Source organism: Dermochelys coriacea, chromosome 14 (assembly GCF_009764565.3).
Source record: "Dermochelys coriacea isolate rDerCor1 chromosome 14, rDerCor1.pri.v4, whole genome shotgun sequence".
Lineage (NCBI taxonomy): Eukaryota > Metazoa > Chordata > Testudines > Dermochelyidae > Dermochelys > Dermochelys coriacea.
Window position 1 is genome coordinate 8,321,252 of NC_050081.1, and position 24,839 is coordinate 8,346,090.

General features: G+C 39.0%; 1 protein-coding gene across 14 annotated transcripts in view; it reads left to right on the forward strand.

The window, feature by feature from the left end:
- PITPNC1 (phosphatidylinositol transfer protein cytoplasmic 1) overlaps nucleotides 1–24,839 on the forward strand; it is a 196,360-nt gene that overhangs the window by 1,696 nt on the left and 169,825 nt on the right. For 7 of the 14 annotated variants that reach the window (XM_043496323.1, XM_043496317.1, XM_043496326.1 and 4 more), the window contains one exon: nucleotides 2,179–2,270. In XM_043496323.1, the coding sequence (XP_043352258.1) occupies nucleotides 2,200–2,270 (71 nt within the window). In that variant the 5' untranslated portion in view covers nucleotides 2,179–2,199. The other 7 variants (XM_043496321.1, XM_043496318.1, XM_038371430.2 and 4 more) reach the window with 5 other exon arrangements.

Consider the following 24,839-nt stretch of genomic DNA (forward strand, 5'->3'; position numbering starts at 1 on the left):
TTGTAGTGGCATTTTGATGCAACACGTTCCACTACCTCATACTAACATTGGAACATTTTGATGCGGCATTTTCATATATGGTGATAGGATGCCATCACATTGTATTGCAAAGTTCCAAAACAAGTTTCCATTGTAAACGTTGTGTTGTCATACTTTGATCCAGTAGAAAAACTCTCAGAACGTGAAGTGTGGGGGAAAACAACAGAGAAAGAGCCTGAGTTAGACAGTTCCTCATGATTTTGAGTCTTTATTAAGTAGTCCAGGATCAAATAACAACTAAAAATTCTATTACTATGCAAAATAACAATCTTTATTATAAATCAAGGACAACATTTAGCTGAAAGATACTCCATGCTACATGTGTGATAAACTGATAATAAAGGGAAACTTGTATTTTTTTCCAATCCTTTGTGACATAAAGCCAGATTTTTATCTCACTTACACTGATGTAAATCCAGAGTCACTCCATTGATTTAATGTGAGTTAATTCAGACTAACACCATTGTATCTTGAGATCAGAATCTGACCCATGCTGTCCTGATAGAAATATAGATTCGTATATTATAAAGCTAAAAGGGACACTGACCATCTAGCCTGACTCCCTGCATAACATAGGCCATAGGACTTCCCTGAATTAATTCTTGTTTGAACTAAAGCATTCATTTTACAAAACAAAACAAAACAAAAAAATCCAAGTTTGATTTAAAAATTTCCAGTAATGGAGAATCCACTACAATCCTTGATAAATTGTTCCAATGGTTACTTACCCTCACTCTTAAAAAGTTGTGCCTTATTTCTAGTCTCAATTTGTCAAGCTTAAATTTTCATCTATTGGATAATGTTATACCTTTGTCTGCTAGATTAAAAATCCCTCTATTATAAAATTTCTGCTTCCCATATAGGAGGATATAGCCTGTGATTAAGCCACCCCTTAACCTTTTCTTTGTTAAACTAAACAGATTGAGCTTCTTGAGTCTTTCACTATAATAGCATGTTTTCCAATCCTTTAAGCATTCTCATCTCTCTTCACTGAACCCTCTCCAATTTATCAACATCTGTCTTCAACTGTGGACACCCCTACTGAACACAGCCTCATATGACCTTAAATAAACAACGTTAACTTCAACTCCATCAAAAAAAAAAGTAGTGATTGACAGTGATTTTAACTAATTCCACAATTTATTTTTATTTATTTATTTATTTATATTTTAACTGGTAATCCCAAGTATCTTGAAGTGCCAGCACTCTCCATAGAGATGCTTTCCCCAGAAGAAAAAAAAATTGATATTAGTAATGATGTTCAATGCTTTAAACTCAAGTTTTTAGGGATAATGTCACATCATGTTTCCCTTTTAATTATTCCTTTCCCCTGCCTTCCTGTCAGACAGGTGCTTTATCACATTCCCCCCTCCCCATGCCCAGATTTTACAGATGGATAAGGATTAAAGGGGAACATGAGTACCAAAAGTTGCAAATGTTTGAAAACACATTTTTTAATTTAATCATTATCTTAGGCTATGTCTACACAAGAGAGTTTATAGTGGCACAGGTGTACTGATGCAGCTGTGCCGCTATAAGATCTCTTGTGTAGCTGCTCTATGCGGACGGGAGAGAGCTCTCCCGTTGACATGATTAATCTACCCTCAGTGAGTGGTAGATGAGTAGCTATATTGGCTGGAGAAGCTCTCCCGCAGATGTAGCGTTGTGCACACAAGTGCATATGATAGCATAATTTATGTCACTCATCATGGGGGTGGAATATTCACACCCCTGAGTGACATAGGTTTAGCCAATATAAGTGATTGTGTGGACATAGCCTTAGACTTGATAGATAGTGAGAGAGAGCTTTCAGGGAACGAAGGGCCTTATCCAAAGCTAATTAAGTCAATGGAATGGCTCCTGTTGACATTAGGGGCTTTGAATCAGGCCCTAAAGGGGAGAGGGAAGAAAATTAATTCCTACCGGTACTATCTTCCTCTAGCACTTGAGGAAGATATCCTACAACACCTGCAATCAGGCGATTGGAGGATGCAGCTTTTGTCTCCAAATTTGACTCTCTGTATGGATCCAGCAGGCCTGTCCCTTAATTCAGAAGTCATTAAACAATAAAATATGTGAAAAGATTATTTGACTTTTATTGTTAGTTCAGCAGATTTAGCCAATATATTTTTTTCCTAGAGCAAAAATGGAAAATTAGTTATGAGGATAAGAAGTTCTTCATTTATCACCCACAGCATGCTGTATTTCAGGATGTGGTTAGTGAACTTGAGGTAGGTCTAAGTGATATATTTTGACACCCTGCAAAAAATAAGGGACCAGATTCAGGCAGACACTGCTTCCCAGAAATCCCTGCCTAGCTTCAGGTGGAAGGTTTCTCTGCTATTCTGCCCCTACAACACGTTTGGAAAGGCTACTTCACAGGCCCTCAGAGACAGTAGCATTAGAGATGTGTTCTGGGGTGAGGCTAGTGGTCAGTAAGTGTGGTCTGTGTGTTTATGTGTAAACATCATATGATCTGAAAATAGTCCTGGCAAAAAGATCTGTTGCTGGCACTGAGCTGAGCTTGAGGCTTCTGCTGTCCAGAATACAGGTGTACATTAATGATACATTTGCAGTGTGCATATGGGCATCTGTTGGAGACTGCTTCACGTAGTTTTTGAATTTGGCCTACTAAATTATGAGAATGTGTTTTGCTATGGTGTATTAAATGGGACTATAATGTTTGTGGTGGAAGGTAGTAAATTAATTTAGGACTTGATCCTAAGGTCATTGAAATCAATGATAAAACTCCCATTGACTGTAGTGGTGTAAGATCAGGGCTTTATTCAGGAAAGTTCAGCTGAGAAACAGCATGTGGTTCTCAATGGGAAACAATTTTAACCTAATTTTCCAGCTGGGTCTGAGACACAAAATGTTTAGGACTTAATTCTGCTCCAATTAACACGAATAACAGCACACCGATTAACTTCAAAAGGGGTAGGATGTAACCCTAATTTTAAGATTACATAGTGAGTCTTTTCCAAATTAGAGGTGATGTTCCAGTTACTGTCTCCCTGATCACTGCTTTACATGCAGTCTTCCTTTGGTTGTTTTGTGTCGCATTATGTTTTTCTTTCTGGCATTCTGCAACTTTATAATGCATTTATTTTTATATGATTGGATCCTTTAAACCCATCACTCCGACCCCATATCCACTGGGCAATAGGGTTCAGAGTTTTCAGAACTGAGCTCTTGCTTACTTACTGAAACTTGAAATTGGATGATATGTTTTTGGAACAATCTTCCCTGGGTGTACAAAACCAAAGATATAAATCATGACTACAGCTTGATATTTGCAGATGGCTGTTACCAGGTTTGACAAAGTAGACTCATTTGATATGGAGGAAATGCAGTGCATTGTTCATATGTTTAAGGTGAGAATCCAAAGTACTGAGAGACACAACTCTATGTAAAATTCCTAGAGCCTTGATTCTCCATTGCCTTATGTAGTTATTTACAACTGTGCAAAGGGAGGGCTCTGTCATCAATGGAAGCTAATAAAGAAGTGTTTTGTTTGCTTCATAGATGGCACTATGTTCCCCTTGGGCTAAGTTTACCTATACGTTCAATGCCAAAAAGGAACTGAGATTTTTCACTCTCTCTCATTACGGCTTACCTGTTTCATTTTAGATAAAAATTTATATCCATCCCCAAAAACCTGAGTGTTGCAACACTTTTTTAAATACTGTAAATTATTTGCATTAAAATGCAGAATTGCAGACATATTATACTACCATTTACCACTTATACGGCACTTTATATTTTCAAATTATTCTCACAGATCCTATTTTATGGGTGGGGAAACTGAGGTACAGAATTTAAGGCCACACAATAATTCAGCTTCACAGCCAGCATTAGAATTCAAGAGATTCTTGTGCACACTAACATTACTGTGAATATTAACATATTAATATATTAATGTTAGCTTTACACCCTTAAATGTCACTGAAAAACACATTTTAAAAAAACAGGCAAATTACAGGCTTAACCAGCTGATTGCTGCTTCCCAAGCAATGGAAAAATTTGCCTATTAAAATGGGATCTGTTATTATGGCTAAAGTAGTAATGAGGCACGTGTTTTCACTGACGTTTCAGTGCCACTGTTTTAAGTTAGATGACTGACGTGAAAAACAGTTTTAGCCAAGTTGCAAAGCCTGCACACATATAATTAAGGACTAACTAAAAGGGAAGTGGGTGAGGTTATTACATCCTGTGTTTATTATATCTCCTTTTTGCTCATTGCACCAATTCCTGAAGGCCTGATCTTGCAAACCATCACTCAGCAAAGGCCAGGCTGGGCAGTCTCAGTGACGTCAGGATCCTATCTCTGAAAAGTGTTTTGAAGGGTTAAAAAGTCCTAAGATATGGAATTATTCCATTTTTCCTTTTTTCTGTAACAATACAATGTAAAGCATAGGAGTTAGAGATTGAACAGATCTTTTAGATAATCCTGACTCTTTCCCTGCCCGTGCAGGACTCTACTTACAGGACATTTTTCAGAGTTTTGTACAGTCTTATTTTTAAATATGACAAGCAAAGGGATTTCCTTCACTCCCCTTGGGAGACAGCTCCACAGCCTAAATAGCTTTTGCTGATGGGAAGTTCCTCCCAATTTCCCAAATTTCAGTTTCATCTCACTACTCCTAGTTACGCATTCTTATATGACCCAAAATGATTGTGCAATAAAATAAAACCAGTTGTGCATCTGGATTTCATTTCTCTCTACTGTCCACTTGCAAGCTTCCTTCACTTTGCTTGCTGGCTGTTGGCACTCTAGAAGAGACATGCTGTTTTGTTTAAATCCTCCACATTCTTTGCTGTGCCATTTCCCCATTGGCCGGATGGGGCCATCCTTCCTGCTGTGGCTGCTGATGTCAGACACACACTCAGACCCAAGTTGAGGCTGCTGCTGCAGAGACTCCTCAGTTCTACTAGCTACAACTCACACACACGGAGCTGTGGTGGGGGAAACCCAAGCCCCAGGAAGGATCAAAGGTGTGTGTGTGGGGAAATATCAGGCAGCAGATCCAGTCTCTCACCCACAGTGCAGAACTAGTGCGTGCATAATAGCAGCTGTAATACGGAGAGGAAGAGGGAGCTGTGTTTATCAGCCTGGAAAGGAAACGTTATAAAGCCTTTGTCCTGGAAGTAAGCATCTCATCCTTGCTGTGCCATTGCTCCAATATACTGCTGCTGGTGACATTAATATTTTAGGCTGGTTGTTTTGGGGTTTGTTTGTTTTTGATTGCTCCAGGCATGTCTTGATATAGCAGAAAAGGAACTGTCATTTTAATACATTTTCAACGGATGTCTTTGACTTTAAAGATCACATTTGATGTTTGAGACTTCTTTGTGTGTATGTATGTGTGGGAAATTCACATGATCTCAGTTTGAAGGAGGAAGAACTGAAAGAAAGGAGCAATTGTATTGGTTTTTCTTCTTGCTGGGTCATCCCTCCTAGATGGTAGTGTTGGGGTCTTTTGAACACATTGTCAAGTACGTACTCAACCAGGGGTTTGATTCATTTTTCTGTGGTTTTGTTTTTGCCGTGATCAGAGTGCAGAAATAACCACTCTTCTCCAGCTTTGCTGGTTTGCAACAGAAATATGCTCTTGAAGGAGTACCGGATCTGTATGCCTTTGACAGTTGAAGAGGTAGGTGCATTCACTAATAATGCTTATAGTGCATTAGGTTATTTGTCCTTTTCCCCCCTGAATGATGGCTCAAAGGGAGATTAGAAAAAATTAGTTATTTTGTGTTTATTGTACTGTCATTTTTCTTTGTACAATGAACTCTTTCTTTCCTGTTGTGATTGGTGTAGAGAAGCATATTTCCATTGCAAAGTAAGGAAATCTTATGTAAGTGAAAGTAAGTGTAATGAATTCACTGTCATCGAAGTATTAGTTGTAAAAATTTAGAAATCAAACTTTTTGAAAGGGTTGATGTGTGTTGAGATCTAGAATCTGATAAAGCATTTGTACAATAAACCCAACTTCTAAATACATGAAAACCTTCCTTCTTTAGACTTAAAGATCTCCCTTACATCATTGTTAATAAAAATGGTCTTAAACTTAATGATTGTAGTATGTAGATCTCTGATAAAATGATTAATCAATATGCTTTTAGTATTGGAAAAAAGTATTTTAAAGTCATGTTGCTTTCTATCAATCAGACTAAATTCTCTGGGTTATGGACATTGTATTTTTATTTGCCTGCAAAGTATCATGCAAATTTATGGCCATCTATGCATATCAAAATATGTATATGTAATAGATTACTTAGACATATATACATAGATGTATAGTGAGTGTGTGTTTGTAAGTGTAATAAATACCTAGACATCTAAAGGCCTGCTAATGCATACATATGTGAGTATGATGGTGATGGAGCTTTCTTGTTGCACAATGCCACACACAAATAAAAGAATTAGATGCTGCTTTATTAGTTCTTTATGTTGCTGTGGTGGACACTAAAAGAAGAGGAGATACTGTTTTTTGAAAGTATGACAAACATCAATCCCTTGTCTAACAGCCCTAGACATTTGATGGTGCCTCTTCAGGTCAATTAAAATCTGAATGTGCATTACATATTTCTTTTGCAAACACCCACACTCAGAAAAGTTTCTTTTTTCTACTTTTGCTTTTGTCAATGTGGCAGATCATTTGGTTTCCAAGACCTTTGTGGGCCACCGGAGGGCGCTTTGAATACATTTTTTTTACTGCCAGCTTTCCTTCCCCCATCCCACTCTCTCCTTGGTGCAGAAATGTATATAAAGGCAGTGGGAATACTAATATTATAGTGATTTTATTGCAGTTAATTTGTATCACATAGTTTAAATATAGTATTGCATTGTCTTTACATATCTGGAAATCTGCTAGACTTCAATGATGTGTAATGTTTGTGCTTTTGGTATTTATGTAGTAAAATGTACCGACAATAGCACATTTGTAGCTAGTCCTGCATTTCTTGCACTCTACAAACTCCCACTCCAGTCAATGGGAGCTTGGGGTTGTCTAGGAATGTAGGATTTAGCCCTTAAAGATAATACTTCTTTGGTATCTGAATGCAGTAGTTGACTAGTAAATATTATTACATACAAAGGGTCCCCAAAAGATATTGTAAGCATTCCATGTTAAAATATAAAAGATGGTCACAAAATCCATTTACTTTACAGATCAGAGTACCCATTGTGTTATTTGTTTAAATGGCTACTTTCAGATTAATATTTTGCTACCCATTATGGATAATTTCCCCCCCCCCAGTGTATACAACTGTGGAGTCCCTGTTATCATGTCAGTAAGCACACTTGGGGATACTCTTATGGATCTACTTAACTGGAAAATTAAAGTGATATTTTTAAACTGCTGAATTTCAGATTTGGTTTTGTGATAGGGGTCCAGTCCTGCACCCGTAGAAATTAGTGGCCAAACTGACTTCTGTGGGACCAGGATCATCAGAAAGCCATATGTATATGTTCCAAGGTAATAATTCTCCTGTTCTCACGTATGTGTATTAGCTGCAACAATTGTTTTAAAAAAGAAATTGATAGAATAAGCTGTCATGTTGTACTGTAGCTTTTAACTTGTTCAATCTGTTATTTTAGTGGAAGAAGCAGTTTGTCAAAGCCAAACTTCTTTGAACTCAAGCTGCCCTCAAACTAGCAGTGAATTAATAGCAGTTAGTTATGTGTTCAAAAAGGAAACAAGTTCCTTTTCCTTTTAAAAATTAATGTTACATAGCATTCTAGGGTGGAGAAAAAATCAAAACCCCTGATAAAGTTTGTACAGCACATAGCACAAAGGGGTCCTGGTTCATAACTAAGGCTCCTTGGCACTATGGTAATACAAATAAATAATATAATAAATATAAGGATGCATTACATTCTGTACAGGGAGACTGAGGTGAGCAAGATTAGGTTGACAATCTTTTGTCCTGTATGATATGCACAGAATTATTTAGGATGCGCACTCTTGCTGCATATTGTTCTCTGGTGTTAAATTATCCATTATTTCATCTGAGAACCACAGCTGAGAGAGGTCAGTGACAGAGAAGGGAGATGGGTCTGATCTATAGTATTTCACTTGTTAATTACACAATGAACTAGAGTAAAGTTGTGAAATTAACAATCGGTCATATTTTGGGGTTCTGTAATATCACTTATGTACTAAAAGAAAATACATAGTTATATCTTCAAAATAATTATCTTACTTTAATTCACTGTTTACCATTTCCAACCATCTCTGAACAGTGTAAATACCTTACTTTATAAGAACATAAGAATGGCCATATTGCGTCAGTCCAATGGTCTAGCCCAATATCCTGTCTTCCATCAGTGGCCACTGACAGATGCTTCAGAGGGAGTGAACAGAACAGGGCAATTTATTGAGTGATCCATCCCCTGTTGTCCAGTCCCAGGTTCTAGCAGTCAGAGGTTTATGGACACTCAGAGCATGGGGTTACGTCCCTGAGCATCTTGTCTAATAGCCATTGATGGATCTATCCACCATGAATTTATCTAATTCTTTTTTGAACCAGTTATAGTTTTGGCCTTCACAACATTTGTTGTGTGAAAAAGTACTTCCTTCTGTTTGTTTTAAATCTGCTGCCTATTCATTTCATTGGGTGACCCCTAGTTCTTGTGTTACATGAAGAGGTAAATAATATTTTCTGATTCACTGTCTCCATATCATTCATGACTTCTATCAAATCTCCCCCCACCCTGCATCATCTCTTTTCCAAGCTGAATAGTCTCTCCTCATAGGGTTGAAATGAGTTGAAATGAGAGTTTAGTTGTACACACACTTAATATTACCATTGTCCATATACATTACTGACAGCATGTCTACTTCCAAACTGATGCATTGTGGATAGGGGATAGCGCTCATCTTCTGAGAGCTAAGAAACATTTTGGAGCTAGATACAGAGAGGTCTAACTACCTCCTGCAAGCTGTTTATTGCTCTCGAATCCTGTGGGATTCAGTGGGAACTGAGGGTGTGCAGCACCTTGCAGGATTAGGATATTAGTAACTAGTTGAAAAATGCAGCATTTCTTTCTTACACAGGAGCTTGGTTTTCTTTTCTATTCTGTATAGGTTCTTATACCTCTCTCATTACCGAATTATCTGAGCACTATCCTGTAGCATATTATGCAATGTGACTAATATCTTTCACGTATTCATTCTCGTATCCTCTCCCTAGGAAGAGAAGTGTGTGCAGGGGAGTGTCTTGTTTTGATAGGACTTTTTGTTCTGTGCCCCTTTCCTTATTAAGAATCCTATTGCACTGTTCCTTCCCCCATTTGAAAGTTCTGGCTATGAGCCTATGCACTTTATACATGAAATTCTCTGTCTCCAAAGAGACTTTTCCATGGCTGTTGTTTCATTTTGGGTTGGTTATTTTTAGTACTGATCTACAAATTATCCATGCATAAAACTCTCACATAACATGAATGAAAAAGAAGAATCCTTCCTTACTCTTCAATGTTGTGTTGGGGTTCCCCTGAGACCTTTTCCACTCAGTTTGACTCCAGTCTCGGTACTCAGTTTCCTTTATTTGTCATACAGCAAAGCTACACTGAGTAGATCAAACTCAAGCATAGGAAGTGGGAATAAGGCATACCGCATATCCAAAGATACACAGCAAACCTCTTCCTTTATATAGATTTACACATTGCATTGCATTTACTATACCATTGTATTACATGTTCTGAAATTGGCTTGGTTACTTTGTAGGAACCAATCTCTGTACAACATGCATTGTCCATGCACAACTTACTTTTTACCTCGTCTTTACATTCCCAGTTTATCTTCTCCATTGTAAATGGTTCCCCCTGGCTGTAGCTAGTACAGACATTTTGTTTCCAGCCTGCTGATCCATTTACCTTCCTAATCCTGGCTCCCAAAGAATAAAGCCTTACCTATGACAATTACTCATGTCAAGCCAGGCCTACATGTTGTATTGTGGTGATCTCCAAAAAGTGAATGATTCCATAACCATATGTATGGAAATACCCGGGCACAATAGGTAAATGAAGGGCCAGGGTTTATCCATATTATGTAAGCAATTTAATCCAAATTGCTTAGGGTGAGATTTTCAAAAACGGCTTCTACATTTGTGTGCATAATTTTGTAAATAAATATAATTTGTATGTGAAAATGGAATTCTGTGTTTAAATCAAGTAGTTAAATGTCTGCCTGATTTGTCCAGAAGTAAATCTGCACAGACAAATGCAGCAGCTATTTCAATGCTCCTTTGATCATTAGGTCCTGGATATTGTTTCAAGGGAAAATATCATTTAGACTCAAAAATTGGTACATCTCAAAATAACAGGGCAGTGCTAATTTCAGGTTTAGACCTTTTGGTATCAGATGTGCTGAGGCCAACTCCTGTTGTCCTTTAAAAGGCAAATCTTCCATTGAAGCGAACAGCAGTTCCACCAAAGTATAGAATGTAAGAGTTAGCCCTGAAATTTTATTTTGGAGTGTGAGCCACGGAGCAAGAGTCATACTGTCCCATATCTAGGTCCTTATGAAGACACGTATTCTGGAAGGGTTGTGCCTTACATAGTAGCTTCTCCATAACTACTCCAGCTTGTCTACTTAGGACAGTCAATTGCGTATTGATGCCATTGAAAATTAATGCCCTGGTTCAAAGCAGGTTGAGATTCATCCTCATGCAAGAAAAAGCACACAGTAATGTCAGTGGGAGTTTTTTCTGTACATGTGTAGCATTAGTTCTTTAGTAGTTCTTAGCAATTAAAACATGCCCAAGGATACAATTTAATATTGGTTAATATTGCCATTAACTGAAATATTACCAAGTATATATTTTGCCCTAAGGGCCAGATTATCCCTGGCTTTTGTGCAAGGATACAAGGTAAAGTCCAGGGAAGAGAAGTACATCTTTGCACATTTGCTCTGTATACCACAAAACTCAATCCTTCCCTGAGCTCTTGCTAGGGTATTGTGGCTCCATGCCCTCCTCCTCCACCTTTAAGGCTGTTGCTAAATGTCACAGTCAAGTCATTACAGGGTATGTCCACATTGCAATTAAACACCTGTGGCTGACCTTTGTCAGCTGACACAGACTGGGGCTGTAAAATTGCAGTTTAGATGTTTGGGCTTGGGCTGAAGCCTGGACTCTGGGACCCTCCCCCTTGTGGTGTCCCAGAACTTGGGCTCCTGCCTGAGCCCAAATGTCTAAACTGCAGTTTACAGCCCCACAGCCCAAGCCTTATTCAGCTGACAAGGGCCAATAACAGGTGTTTAATTGCAGACATAGCCACAGAGAGAACGTGTCAGTTGCCATGAGTCTAGAATTGTTTTCAAATATTGCATTGGAAACTGTCTAATTACCTAAGTAATAGTCTGGGAAATGTCCTGTTGACTACTTTCCCAGGATAAACACAACTACAGGCAAGACTTTCCAAATTTAACCAAAATATAAATGATGTCTGACTAGCCCTCATAATGCAATTGCCCACCACATGCCAATTCTGTCATCCTGGTTCCTCATCTTGTTGTACTTGCATGAGGAATTCAAAACCAGCCTCTCTGTTGACAGTCTTAAACCTTGCAAATTACAAAAGTAGTTTCTTTTCAATAGTACATAAGGAATCTAAAGTCTCATGAAGTAATTGTTTTGAACATATTTCCAATCTTCAAACCAGGCTGCAATTAACAAACCATTCCAGCTCTCAGTTTTCTTTCCCATTACATTTTAATTTGTTCATTTTTAACAAATAGGAATGTTTATATTACATCATATGAGAAAATAATACAAGATCCTACATAATTTTTTAAAAACATCAAAGTCACTCAGAAAACTGTTGCTAAACAGCTGAAGAGTGTTTTGCCTGAAGATATTAAAAAGATTCAGAAAGGTTTGTGCTCCATACCAGATCATAATTCCTGTCTTTTTTCTGTGTAGAAAATACCTTGTGACTTTAATACCTTCCAGTTACATTATCTGAAAATGTTGAGCAAACTGGACAGTATGGCGGGTGTGTGTGTGTTTGTGTGTGTGTGAGAGAATGTGCACATTGTGACGAGCAAGGGCAACAGGTGAAGCCTTGGATCTTTGTAATAATTCTCTGAGCGATGTCTGGGGAGAGATTGCTCAGCAGGGAAATGGGAGCCAGCAACCATTTCCTTCCAGTTTGGAAGACTGAGTTATTAATTGTATAAAATTATATTAGAAAAATGTGAAGTCATATCTCACCAACATTTTGAAGCCAAATGCAAAACAAAGTGAGTCATCCTCAGTATTTTCCAGAGAATGGGCTGCTATCACCATTTCTCTTAGTTCTAGAGTTGGTATATGGGACCAGATCTTAAACTTCTTATTCTGAAGAAACTCCCAGTGAATAAAATAGCACAAATTCTTCTTTTATTTATTCTGGTGCCAATCAAGAGTATCTCCACTGAAGTCAGTGGACTTATTCCCAATTTACACTGGAATAAATAAGAGCTGATTTTGGCCCTTGTAAAGTATTTAGGAGCAGCCCCATAGTCACATATACAAACAAGCAATGACTGTCAAGATACTCTCAAATACAGACTGAATTATTTGCAAGTTTTAGTGAGTCAGGATTTTAGAGCTTCCTAATGGGAGTAATCATGAAAAGTGTCTGTCATGTTTCCAGACATCAATTATTAGGGGTTTTCCCCCCAATATGGACTGTTTACATAAAAATATTTGAAAAACAAGTTTTGTTTGGTGACAACCTATATTTGCATTCTAAGAAGCTTATGGACATCTAACCCTGAAGAGCAGGCCCACTGATACGGGGGGCCAAGGGGGCAATTGCCCAGGGGCCCGGGCGATTTAAAAGTGCCCGGGGGCCGCCGCTGCTGGCAGTGCAGTGGGGCTAAGGCAGGCTTCCTGCCCACCCTTGCTCCGCAACGCTCCTGGAAGTGGCTGGCACATCCCTGTGGCCCCTGGGAAGGGGGTCTCCATGCACTGCCCCCACTCTGAGTGCCAACTCCACAGTTCCTGTTCGCTGGGAACTGCGGCCAAAGGGAACTGTGGGGGCGGTGCCTGTGGGCAGCGGTGTGCAGAGACCCCGTGGGCTCCCCACCTAGGAGCCGCTGCCAGAGCAGCTTTCCGGTTGCTTTCGGGAGCCACCCAACATAAGCGCTGACCCCCTCCTGCATCCTAACTCCCTGCCCCAATTTAGAACACACAGCCCGCACCAAACTCTCTACCAGAGCCCACACCCCCTCCTGCACCCAAACCACCTCCCGTACCCAAACTCCCTCCCAGAGCCCACACCTCACAGCTCCTCCCGCAACCGAACTCCCTCCCGGAGCCTGCACCCCATACCCACTCCCACACTCCAACCCCCTGCCCCAGCCTGGTGAAAGTGAGTGAGGGTGGGGGAGGACGAGCGATGGGGGATGGAGTGAGCAGGGGTGGGGCCTTTTGAGAAAGAGTGGGACTGGGGCAGGGCAAGGATCTTTGGGTTTGTGCGATTAGACAGTTGGCAACCCTACCAGGTGGGCATGTGGAAGCCCTGGCCGTGCCGGAAGAGCACTCACAGCAGTGCAGCCAACAGTTCACTGGGCACCAGCAGCGCAGGTGCAGCACCGCCCAAATGTCAGGCGGACCGTTTCTGTGGCTTGTGCATGCGGGGGGGGCCCATTGACTGTTCTGCCCTGCGGCCCGGAATTGCTGTGAGCGGGCCTGCTGAAGAGATTTCCTAGCCTGCTGATTGCTCTATGTACAAAGAGCAGGGTTTTTTTAGCATGTCAGATGGAGAGATTTAAGGCTGTCTGAAACTATTTGGGGATGTGTTTGTATGCACAGAGAAGTAGCTGACAGTACTTATGTATATGCATAATTATTTGCTGGATTGGGAACTTTTGCTCAACTGGCTTCTATTACATGATCTTTCTAAGGGAAAATCTCTGTTATGGTAGTGAAGTACTGTATAGAAGGACACTTTCTTTTTCTCTAAACTACAATCACCCACCAGGGGGCAATACTGTAATCATTACTAATGAATAAAATAATCAATAATTGTTTAGTCTTTTTTTCAAATATAACCCATTCATATGTTTTCAAAGAGATGTAATTAAATGGAACATTTGAATGAATAGCAACAAGTTGTTTGTAAGCAAGAGGAGGGCACATAAACATTAGATACATGTCAGATTAGGTTCATTTTTAATGACTTGTAACTCAAAAACAGTCTGACCACATTCTTATCCTACACGGTAAGACTGGCAGTTTTCATACCAAGTTATAGGGGGTAGAAATCAAATATAATGAAGCCTGACTGAATCCTTAGCTATGGAGAGACTATCATGTTTCCATTATCTTATTGTGATTTCCTCAAAGGATCTTGCAGCAGTTTTCAAATTGAAATGGGAAGAGATTTGTTCATCATCATTGCTCAACAGAACCTGGCTCACAATCTTTATCTTCTTTCTGCAAATTAATCTGTTGAAGCACTGACATGCTTGGCAGAAATGAATTAATGGCTAATTACTGATCTACAAACTCTCCTGGCCTCCACTTTATACATCTTTTTACTCTCCAAAAGAAAGCATTGTAAAAGACTCACTTGGACAAGCAGATCTGATCTGATATCTCATGGTCAGTCTTATCAGCTGACATCACAAGGCCTTCATTAGAACATGACCTCAGATTGACCTTGAAGATGACAAGCTAGGGAGAACAGTTGTAACCATATAACAGCTAAAGAATGTGAAGCTATTACTATATAGGTCCTGCAAAGAGCCCGAAATAAATTGACTTCTAGTAATAACTATAGATGTTTTTGTTTTATTTTTATTTATAGTCTAGTAGTTTAGAAGAAATGATTGGAAGCCAAGAGGGATGTGTTTTAAAGGGGGAAGAGAATGACTGGCCTGCTTTACACTTGAGCTTTCTATAGCCTCACTCAAGCCACCTATAGAACTGGGGAAAAGTGGAATAGATGTCAGATCTGAGCTGAACTCTTCTGCAAATAGATCAGAGATCAAAAATAATTCTTCTCTTATACTTCAGCCCCATTTCATACTTCAACCCAATACTGTAAAAGAAAACAAAAGTGTTATTGGAAGATTCTGTGATGATTAACTGAAAAATGTATTGAGTTAATAAGAACTTGTCAGTGGAAAAGATTAGACGTTAGCTGAGCAGCTCTCCCTATAAACACACACACATAAATTACAATAAAAATACACTTGGGGTCAATGGAGAACAATGGGTATTTCCTTTAGCTTTAAAAAGCAAAAAGGTTAACGCTTACACTTTTGATTGGAAGGTTTCGTCTGACATAATTTAGAGCCCAGTCCTGCAGTCCCTACACAGGAAGACCTGCCAATTAATACTTTGCACTTATAGTATCTTTTATCCAAAGAGCTCTAGAGCACTCGAGAAATTTTGGTTTTCTCAAGAGGTCTGTGAGATAGGTTAGTATTTATTAAACCTGTATTACAGATGGGGAAACTAAGGCACAGAGAGGGTAAGGCCTATATTTTCAAAAGTAGCCTCTAATTTTGAGTGCCTTAACTTAAGGGTTTTAGCCCCTTAGCCAGATTGTCAGAGGTGCTGAGCACATTCAGTTCCTATCTAAGTTAATGGGAACGGCCAAAGACCAACACGTCTGAAAATCAGGCAACTCTTAGTTAGGTTTCTAACTATGGATGGATGTAGATGCCTAACTTTAAGCTCTGAAGTTTGAAAATTTGGCTTGATAAGTACATTCTCCCTTGCTACAGTCTAATTTCCTTATCTGTTTTTGAGCTGTAATGCTGGAAATGCCCCATTTTTGGATGCATTTTGTCAGACTCTAGATGATGATCTTCTTAATTTAAAAATAAAATATTAGGCAATTATAGCCCTTAAAGTGGAGTAAGATCTTCAAGTTTTTGGAGGGAAAAGATTTCTGCAATAGCCATATGAACAGGTTTGCTCCTGGAGACCCTCGCTGGTAAGCACTCTGGATGAATTAACCAACACAGAGAGTCCACCAAAGTACCTTCATCAAGTGTCTTTATTATTGTTTATGCGCCAGGTACATCACAATATAGCAGCAGATCTGTGAAGCCCTTTCCTGCTCCCTGGGTCAGCCTTGTTTTCTTCCCTGGGTTCTCCAGCTGGTAAACTAAATACATCATTAGCTCATCAGGTTCTGTAGAGTTGTAAGTGATCTCTTCTGTTCTTTCAAATACAATTATGCTTCCTAAATCCCTCCTAGTCTAACTACACTCAGTGCCTGGTCTGATCTTTAGTGACTAGTGTGCTGGCCTCCAAAGGGCTGAGATAGTTATGTTTGAAAATTAGTACCTCAGCCTGTGTGAGGGAATGTATCCAAGTTGGTCTGGCAGGTTTTAATACAGATAACATCTGTTAGGAATTGTCTTCTCCTTGACAAAATATCATCTGCCTAGATGATCGGATAGCCCTATAAAAAATGGTTTTGTCATTGACTGATTCATCCAGCATCTGTGTGACTGGTGGACTGTTCCCCAAGCATGTCTTTCTATAGCTGAGTCAGTTGTGGTTGCTGGAATACATGCAGACATTGTAGTTAGCTATTCCATCCTGAATATCTGAACACCTGAAACAAAGATTTAGCTGTCATGCTAGACACTAATATACTGTTGGCATGGGAATAGTTGTTCTGCATATGCAAACTGGCTCTTTAGTTATATTCCATAATTTTGGATGAAGCATGAACCTTGGCTTTACATCCTTGTGCGTGGAAAAGAAAAACTCATCTATTAACTATAAGGAAAAAAACAAAAAAAAGCAGTAAGCTATTGTTTGCAATTTTTCTAGCCCTTTGGGCTTCTACTTTCCTGGTTTACACACAACTCAGCAGCATTCACACTGACCAACAATACAGTTTGTAACATTTGCCACCTTGATCTTGACATTGAGCATCCTTCTTATATCAACATAAAAAGTCCTATAGAGCAGAATGTGTCCTCCATTGCAGCTTTTCTGTGATCCAGTGGCCCCTTCAATGTAAACTTCAGAATTCCATATTAGTTATTGCCCTAAAGCTGTGAAACTGTTTCCCAGTGATGTACACACTGTTGAGACATATTCTCATCTAATTTACATCAGTGTAAAAATCCTGAGTAGCTTCATTTACTGAGAACAGAATACAGCTCCTTTCATTTGACTACAAATGCAAATCATGATGAACAATTGTCTTTAGCTGAAATTAACAATACCTACTTAGAGCTAGCCCAGCAGATGGTAAAGGCTGACCATTGTATTGTTTGCTGTACAATGTATTATTGAATTGGTGACACTGGGCCACATCCTCAACCGGTTTAAATCAATGTAGCTTCACTGAACCCAGTGGAGCTATGCTGATTTATACCACGGAATATCTGACCCAGTGTTTTCCAGGATAACAGTGGAACTATTGTTACTGTCAAGATCAAATAAACTAGACAGTGTGTGAACTGGCACGTAACTAGATTTAAATTGGGGATTAACCAGTTAGCAGCTGTTGTACCGGAAGGTTATTTTCAAAGGTATCATATTCTGTATGATTGCTGAAGCCCAGACATATCACGTGAGAGAATAATGGGGTCTAGGCTCAGAACTATGAGCCAGCAGCTCTTTGCTTCTGATCCTAGCTCTGATGCTGTCTCTCAATCTGGCCTTTGGAAAATCTCTCAATTTCTCTGTGCCTCACTTTTCCCAACTATAGAATGGGCAGAATAATACTTACAATGTCCCTGTGAAGTAGGTAACATTTACTTATCAAAGTTTGCAATGAGAAGTTAAGGTGAAAGGTACGATGCAGATGCTAATTATTATTGTGATTAGTACCATCATCTGATATGAAGTATGTTAAACCTGATTTGTATTTCTTAAATGCTCTTTAATATTTCAGTACGGCTGCAGCTAAGCACCAAAATACATAAATTTAACTTGGAGCTAAAGTGTCCTCTAGAAAGTTACAAACTCTTACCACATTTTTATATATAACAGATTTCACAAATACTGTGTCAAATACTGTCATTTTACTTATCCCCAAATATCTTAAATGCTCAGTCACAGTTTGTTTGAGAGTGATAGAAAAGCAAAATTCAGTCAGACGTATCACCAAAACTTTGAAGAAATACAGCAAACGTTTAAGGCCTGATTCAAATCCGATTGAGGCCTGATTCAAATCACGTAAAAGAATCACCATGTACCTTACATAATGACAGGTTTCAGAGTAGCAGCCGTGTTAGTCTGTATTCGCAAAAAGAAAAGGAGTACTTGTGGCACCTTAGCGACTAACAAATTAATTTGAGCATAAGCTTTCGTGAGCTACAGCTCACTTCATCGGATGCATCCGATGAAGTGAGCTGTAGCTCACGAAAGCTTATGCTCAAATAAATTTGTTAGTCTCTAAGGTGCCACAAGTACTCCTTTTCTTCATGTACCTTAGTGGGCTTTGGATCACGTTTTTACTGGCAAAGTATACCTAATTTCTACTAGAATAAGATTTTATAGACAGAACTCTTAATCTACACTAGATTATATTCCTTTGAGTTGTCGTCTTGTTTAATTTTTCTCCCTGGTTTCAGTCAACAGGTGACTGACCAATTCTGAATCCCCAGAAATGTACAAAAATGTAGTCTTTACCGTTGGAGCATATTCTGAATTTTGCAGGGTACAAAATTATAGGACTGCGGTTTCAATGATTTTCTTAGAAAATCTTTCTCGTTTCCTCCAGATCTCTCCTGTGGGATTGTGGCTGAAGTTTATTTATTTTATTTGCATTAAAGCAGCCTCAAAGACCTCAATCAGGAAAATTAAAATTCTGTTTCCTTCAAATGTTGGGGTTTTTTCTTTCTTTTCCTTATTCTTGCTAAGATTTTCTTTCTCTCTGATCTGAAACCCTAACAATTTCCTATTTTGTTGTTGCAGTAGTTGAGCCTTTTGTGGGAATCCTATAGCATTTTACCTAACTTTTAGCACAAGTGCCCATTTGAGGTAAATGGGACCATTCAAGTGCATAAATGTATGAAGGATTGGGGCCTTAATCTAGCAAGGGGTTCGTATATCTTATCTGCAGAACAATCAAAAGTCGCTAGATGTTTTCCTGTTTGTTTTAAGACTGATTGCTCCTCAGTACTGGAATTTAGGCCCTATGAAAGTACAGATTGTTTTCTGTACTTAGAAGCAATAATGTAGTAAAGCTGAATGTCTTTTGTTTCATTTCCATCATATTAGTTCTTGGTTTTGTTTCAGCATAGATTTAATGCACAACTGATGACCTTGTGTTGTTGGCTTTGTATAATTATTTTTCACAATGCATAACAAAATAATTATCTGATAATGCCAGTCCAGTTTAAACCACTTTTTTAGCCAACATTGTACTCAGTTGCCTGATTGACTCTCATTCAGCGAAGACCAGTACATACAGGACTCAGCACTGTGTGTGGTTACACCTATTTTGTTTACATTTTTATATCACAATTATTTGGAAGCATAATATTAATCTGAGTTTGAATATGCCACCTTATTTGAAACACTATTACCATGCCACAGCACCTGTGTAATAAAACAACATGTTTGCCAGAAATTTTAAAACAACTATAATTGTAGTGTTAAGAATGTTACCTGGTATCATTCTGGGTAACAAATACCTAATCAGATTTTTTTGTTGATAATTTGTGAATATAAACCACTATAAGAAGCAGGTATACTTAAAATAATCTCTCTTGTAGTTAGGCACAGTGAATTGTATAGTGTGGATATATGTAACCTGACTCTTTCTCAAAGACACCTCATCATTTATCTTTAATATTGTACTTGATATTTATACTTATTAAAGTCAATGAAACTTTTTTGTCATTGACTTTAATAGGAGCAAGATAAGACCCACTGTATTCATTTTTCAAGTTAGTTTATTTCCAAAACCTCATGGGCTATGCATTGCTATTTATAATTTAACTTTCTCAAGCAGCTACACTGTTTATGTTACCATGGTGTTATATGTCATACTTGGGGATGGATATCAGTGCAAAGGCTATCACTGAAAATAGATACACTCTCCCCAGAATAACAGCGTAACAGGTGGTTACGTTTTTATGAAGCATAAGACAAGTTCGATACAAGTGAATTATAGCCTGATACCTCTGACCCTGCCTTTTCACTAAGCAATATTCATGTATCCTTGTATTGCTGTTTTATCTTTTAGTTTTAAGAAGTGCTGGTAATCTTTCAGTTACAGAAGGACAGAAAGTGCTTGAGCTCAGAATTATTGCAAAGTTGTTGGAGATGGATTTAGTTCCTTCACTGGTGGAATAAAGAACATCAGTGATTTGTACTGATTTAGTCGAGAGGATGGCAATGGTAGTATTGCTGCCTGTTTTCCTCCACTTGGCGGCAGCTGCCCTAGAAATGCAAGAAAGTGCAAATTTCGACTCATTGCACCAGTAGGGAAGAATCCAAGAAATAACCCTTTCAATCAAGTCAAATCCACACTGGCATTTGTCTAACACTGTTTGAAATTTAGATGTAAAGTAAGTTCATTGCTGGAGAAGAGGCATAGGAAAGAGGATGTGGCAGGTGGAACAGGGCCCCAAAGCCTGGTTTCATCCTACCACCATGGTATCTCTAACCCACCAAACTGGACAATAGGGCTGCAGAGGTTAATTCATTGTACTGCTCAGAGATAACTCAGAGAGGCATTCAAAACTGGGAGTTAGTTAATTGTAGCTGAGCCTGTTTAGTTTAAAAGGATTGTGCCAAAAGGGAGAGATATTAGAGTTGTGTTTACCAGGAGCTTGGAAAACTGCTGAAACATAGGTGTGTCTGTATGGTTTGTATTTTTTATTTTATTTTAATTTAATTTCTGACTTTACTGCTTGTAAAATGGTGTGAAAGAAATGTGCATCCAGAATTTTTTACCAGTTCTGTGTCAGTGTGGGTTAAACTGGAACCCAAGATTTCACAGTTCAGGGCAACTGCACCTGTATTTTCCTTCTGTGGCCCAGCAAGGTCACCCTACTTTTAGGCTCCTGGCTCCTTAGCTGTTAACTCTTTTGGGCAGGGCTGGTCCAGACTGCCCAGTTCCCTGCCTTCACTGTGAGTTCCCCAGCAAATCAGACTACCTAAGGAGGCCTGCTTTGCTTTCCCCTCAGAGGTTATAAACAGCATAATTGCTTACAGTTATAAGGTACGCCCAGCTTTCCTAAGCAAGCAAGTTTGTTCTTAAGGTGAAAGCATTACAAAGAAACATATGAAAACAAAAAAAGAACCTACACTCATCTAATAAGTTTACCAAAGATCACCCCAATTCCCACAAGGGCTCTGGTAGGAGTCAGTCCTTCAAACCCCACACGGGTTCTTCTGTAGTTAAAAGTTCATAAAACTTTTTTCTCAGAACAAGAACACTCATGAATTTGTGAGTCCCTCCTTTGTACAGTTTGGGCCTTTTCATCTTATCCTAATGTAACAGGTAATCATCAGCCAAAGATCCCTTCCTCATGGCGAAGCTTTGAAAGGCTGAGTGCTTGCATAACTGGTGGGGCTATATTTGCATATACCTTCCCCTAGAGATTTCCTGGAAAACGCACTTAACTTTAAAAGTTCATGCTTGTCTGGAACATTGTTTAAAATGTTTACATTATATTGTTTACATTAGTCATGTCTTCCCCTAGAATTGTTACATACAATCCCACAATAGTACAGATCTGTGATAATTAGCTTAATTCATTAAAGTTTTGTCAAGGATATTGTAGGAAATTGTGATATCTGTCACACAAGTAGTAAAGACCTACCTGGAGAGGGTTTAAACCTGAGCCTCTGCTGGTCTTACTCTTGTCTCCCCCACCCTAATATATGTGCGTGTATGCGCACAGACACACACAGATTTCACTATACAGGACAAAATATTTTTTGTAGATCCTTATCTTCTGCATTCTGACAGATCTCATTTGTTTAATCCCTCATAACAACCTTTCCCTCCTCTCTTTTTTCTTCCTTTTTTTAATGTTTCCTCCTCCCTCCCTATCATTCTCTTCCCCCAACTCAAACACCTTCTCCTTCTGTTCTTTTGAAGTTCTTCCTCTAGGCCCAACTTGGTCTTGTGCTGCCCTGGGCTCCTGCTGACTTCAAGGATCAGGCATCCAGGGTATATTCCTACAGGCTGCAGTTGCCCTTAGCTCCCATTAAAGTCAGTGAGAGTTTGTTGTGTACACAATAGCTGTGGAGTCAGCCCTTACTAGTCTTTCCTCAAATAAACGAAAGGAAGGGTGTAGGCGAGAGGGAAGAAGTAGCTGACCTTTGCTGTGATATCTATAAAACACTTCTTTACTAAAATGAGAACACAAGTCTATTCTAGTGATGGCTGCTATGTTTAGCGGGTGGCGATGTAACATTTTTGCAGATTTCTGGAGGCAGCCCGCAATTCCATTTCATTTGGCATAGCAGTGAAATTTGCAGAAAGTAAGAGTGTCCTGGAGATATTTCTCATATGTTTGTTTTGTGCTTCATAGAGTTGGCTTGATCAAAACTAGCAGGGAAAGTATTTGGTACAGCATATAATTATAATATTTGTGGTTTTAAAACATTGTACTGCTCACATCACATTTGGTTTGGAAACCAGTTTCTTAAATTCATTACTTCAAGAAATATATAAACATTTAATTGTTGATGTGTTTCTCTACTCAGCCCCTCTTTTGCTGTGAGTTCTGATATTTGAGACTTTACTTTAATTTGATTTAGGAGTAGCTGGCTAGTACCATGAAAAACAGAGTGGGGTTTAACCATGTGACTATAGGAATCGTATGTTAAAATCCTGCATGGTGCTTCAAAAATCTAGGAGTAAAAGTTTTTTGTTTCTCAATAGAAGTCTTGCCTGCACAATGACTGCAGAGCCTGGCCATCTATGTGGTGTTAGTGACATCCTCAAGTATGCTGTGTGTGGCAGGAGAACCTTGCAGGCTGTAGTTTGAAAACAGGTTCTTATCTGGCTTCCTGCTAGTCATTTAGACAATGGGAGCTCTGCAAGGGCAAAGGGGGGGAATCCCACACTCTCACTGGTACGCACACACATATAGTATCCCTGGTATCCTGGCTGTGGGCTGTGTAGGAAGGACTGGATGATCTGTGTAGTGATAGATCTTTCAACCCCATCTTGTCTCCAAATAGTGCTGAGCATGATAATGAGAGTAAGGATAATATAGTGTACAGGGATTATGGAATCCCTGAATGTGTTCATAACAGCCTGCCTCTTCTAGCATAGCATTGCTGCAGTGGTTCAGCCATGTCAAACAACTTCTTGTCTGCAAAGGAGGAATGGGAGTTTGGTTCAGGTGTCTTCTGTCTCTGGTTATTGGTGTAGCTGTTTTGGAAGTCCAAAGCTTTTGAACTAGTGCAGAGAATGATGAAAGAGAATGAATTTCTGTTGTCCGACCCCCAACTTCACGCTTAGGTTGATGTGATTTGTTTGTTTATTTTTGAATCAAACCCCTTTTCCTATTTTTCTCTTTGTTTCATTACCAGTGATGTTCAGACCACAAGACTGCAAATTTAATTACAGATTTTTTAGGCACAGATTAGCTACTATGCGAGATATTAAATCATTCAAACTATCAGTGTTCTCTTCCTCTCCTTCCAGCAGTGAAGAAACATATTCCAGAGTCTAAACTAGCTGTGTAGGGGCACTCAGAAAAGCCAGCTCCACAGGTAAGAAGTCTGGTTGCAGGCTGTCTTGAAAGGCATTTGTAAAATACATTTGAATAAAATGAAACAAAACATAATTAATTGACAGGATTGTGCATACCGTAAAAATGACGCAGTGACTCTTGCACAATTTCTATATATTATTTTCCTGTTTTAGATGTTTTTAGCTTATGTGCATCTCTCAGGCTTCAGCATATTCCTTCTGTTGGAGTTTTGCCTTAATCAGAGGCTAATCAGTCTTTTGATTTTTTTTTTTCTTTCATGCAGCTCTAGGATGTAGAATATTGACAGATCTTTGCCACAAGGATAGGTTTGTGTGTGTTTGTAGCTTTGCTTCTAAATTCACTTCCAGATTATTTCTCATTGCTCCTCCTCCCCATTCTGCCCCTGCCTTCCCCAAAAAGCCAACATATATTGCTATCTTGACATGGACACGTATATTCAGGCCTTATCTGTACACAGAAGTTCAACTGAAATTTGTTTTTTAAACTGGTTTTGTTAAACTGGTGCAAAAGGCTCTGTGGGCCCTTTTATTTTGGGACCAGGCTTATTTCTGATTGGATTTAAGCTACAATGAAATTAGTGTCCCCACAGCATTGGTTTAACTAACTGCATTTGAAATATTATGACTATGTATTATTTGTACTAACACCTTGTGTTAAAGCAGTGTAATGTTATGATGTAGGCAAGACTGAAGGCCGAGCAAGTTGCTAGGGGGGTTTTAAACCTTCTCACAAGGCTGCAGCTACTGCCCTCCTTTCCTTGGGTTGCTGTAAATGGTATACATAGTACCCAGTTCCACAGCCCTTCTGCAGGGGTAACAGTGTCAGAGGCTGGCTTGCAAGTGAGGTAGGATCCTTTATCTTTCTAAGGCTTCCCATCCTGCTGGTCGTTATACATGTGATATTTGATCAATTTTACTGTTACAGCAAAACTCGCGCTGTTCCCTGGGGCTGCTAAGAAACTGCCAAGTAAGGCTAAGTAAGGAGCTGAGCACTAGTTTTGAAATATTCATGCATATTTAATAATAGGAGAGGAAAGAAAATTCAATGTTTTAGCCCCTCCAGACAAGACAAGAATAAGAGTAATTCAGAAAAAGGTAAACAAGTCTGCAAGCCAGCTGGAGTAGGAACTGCAGGATT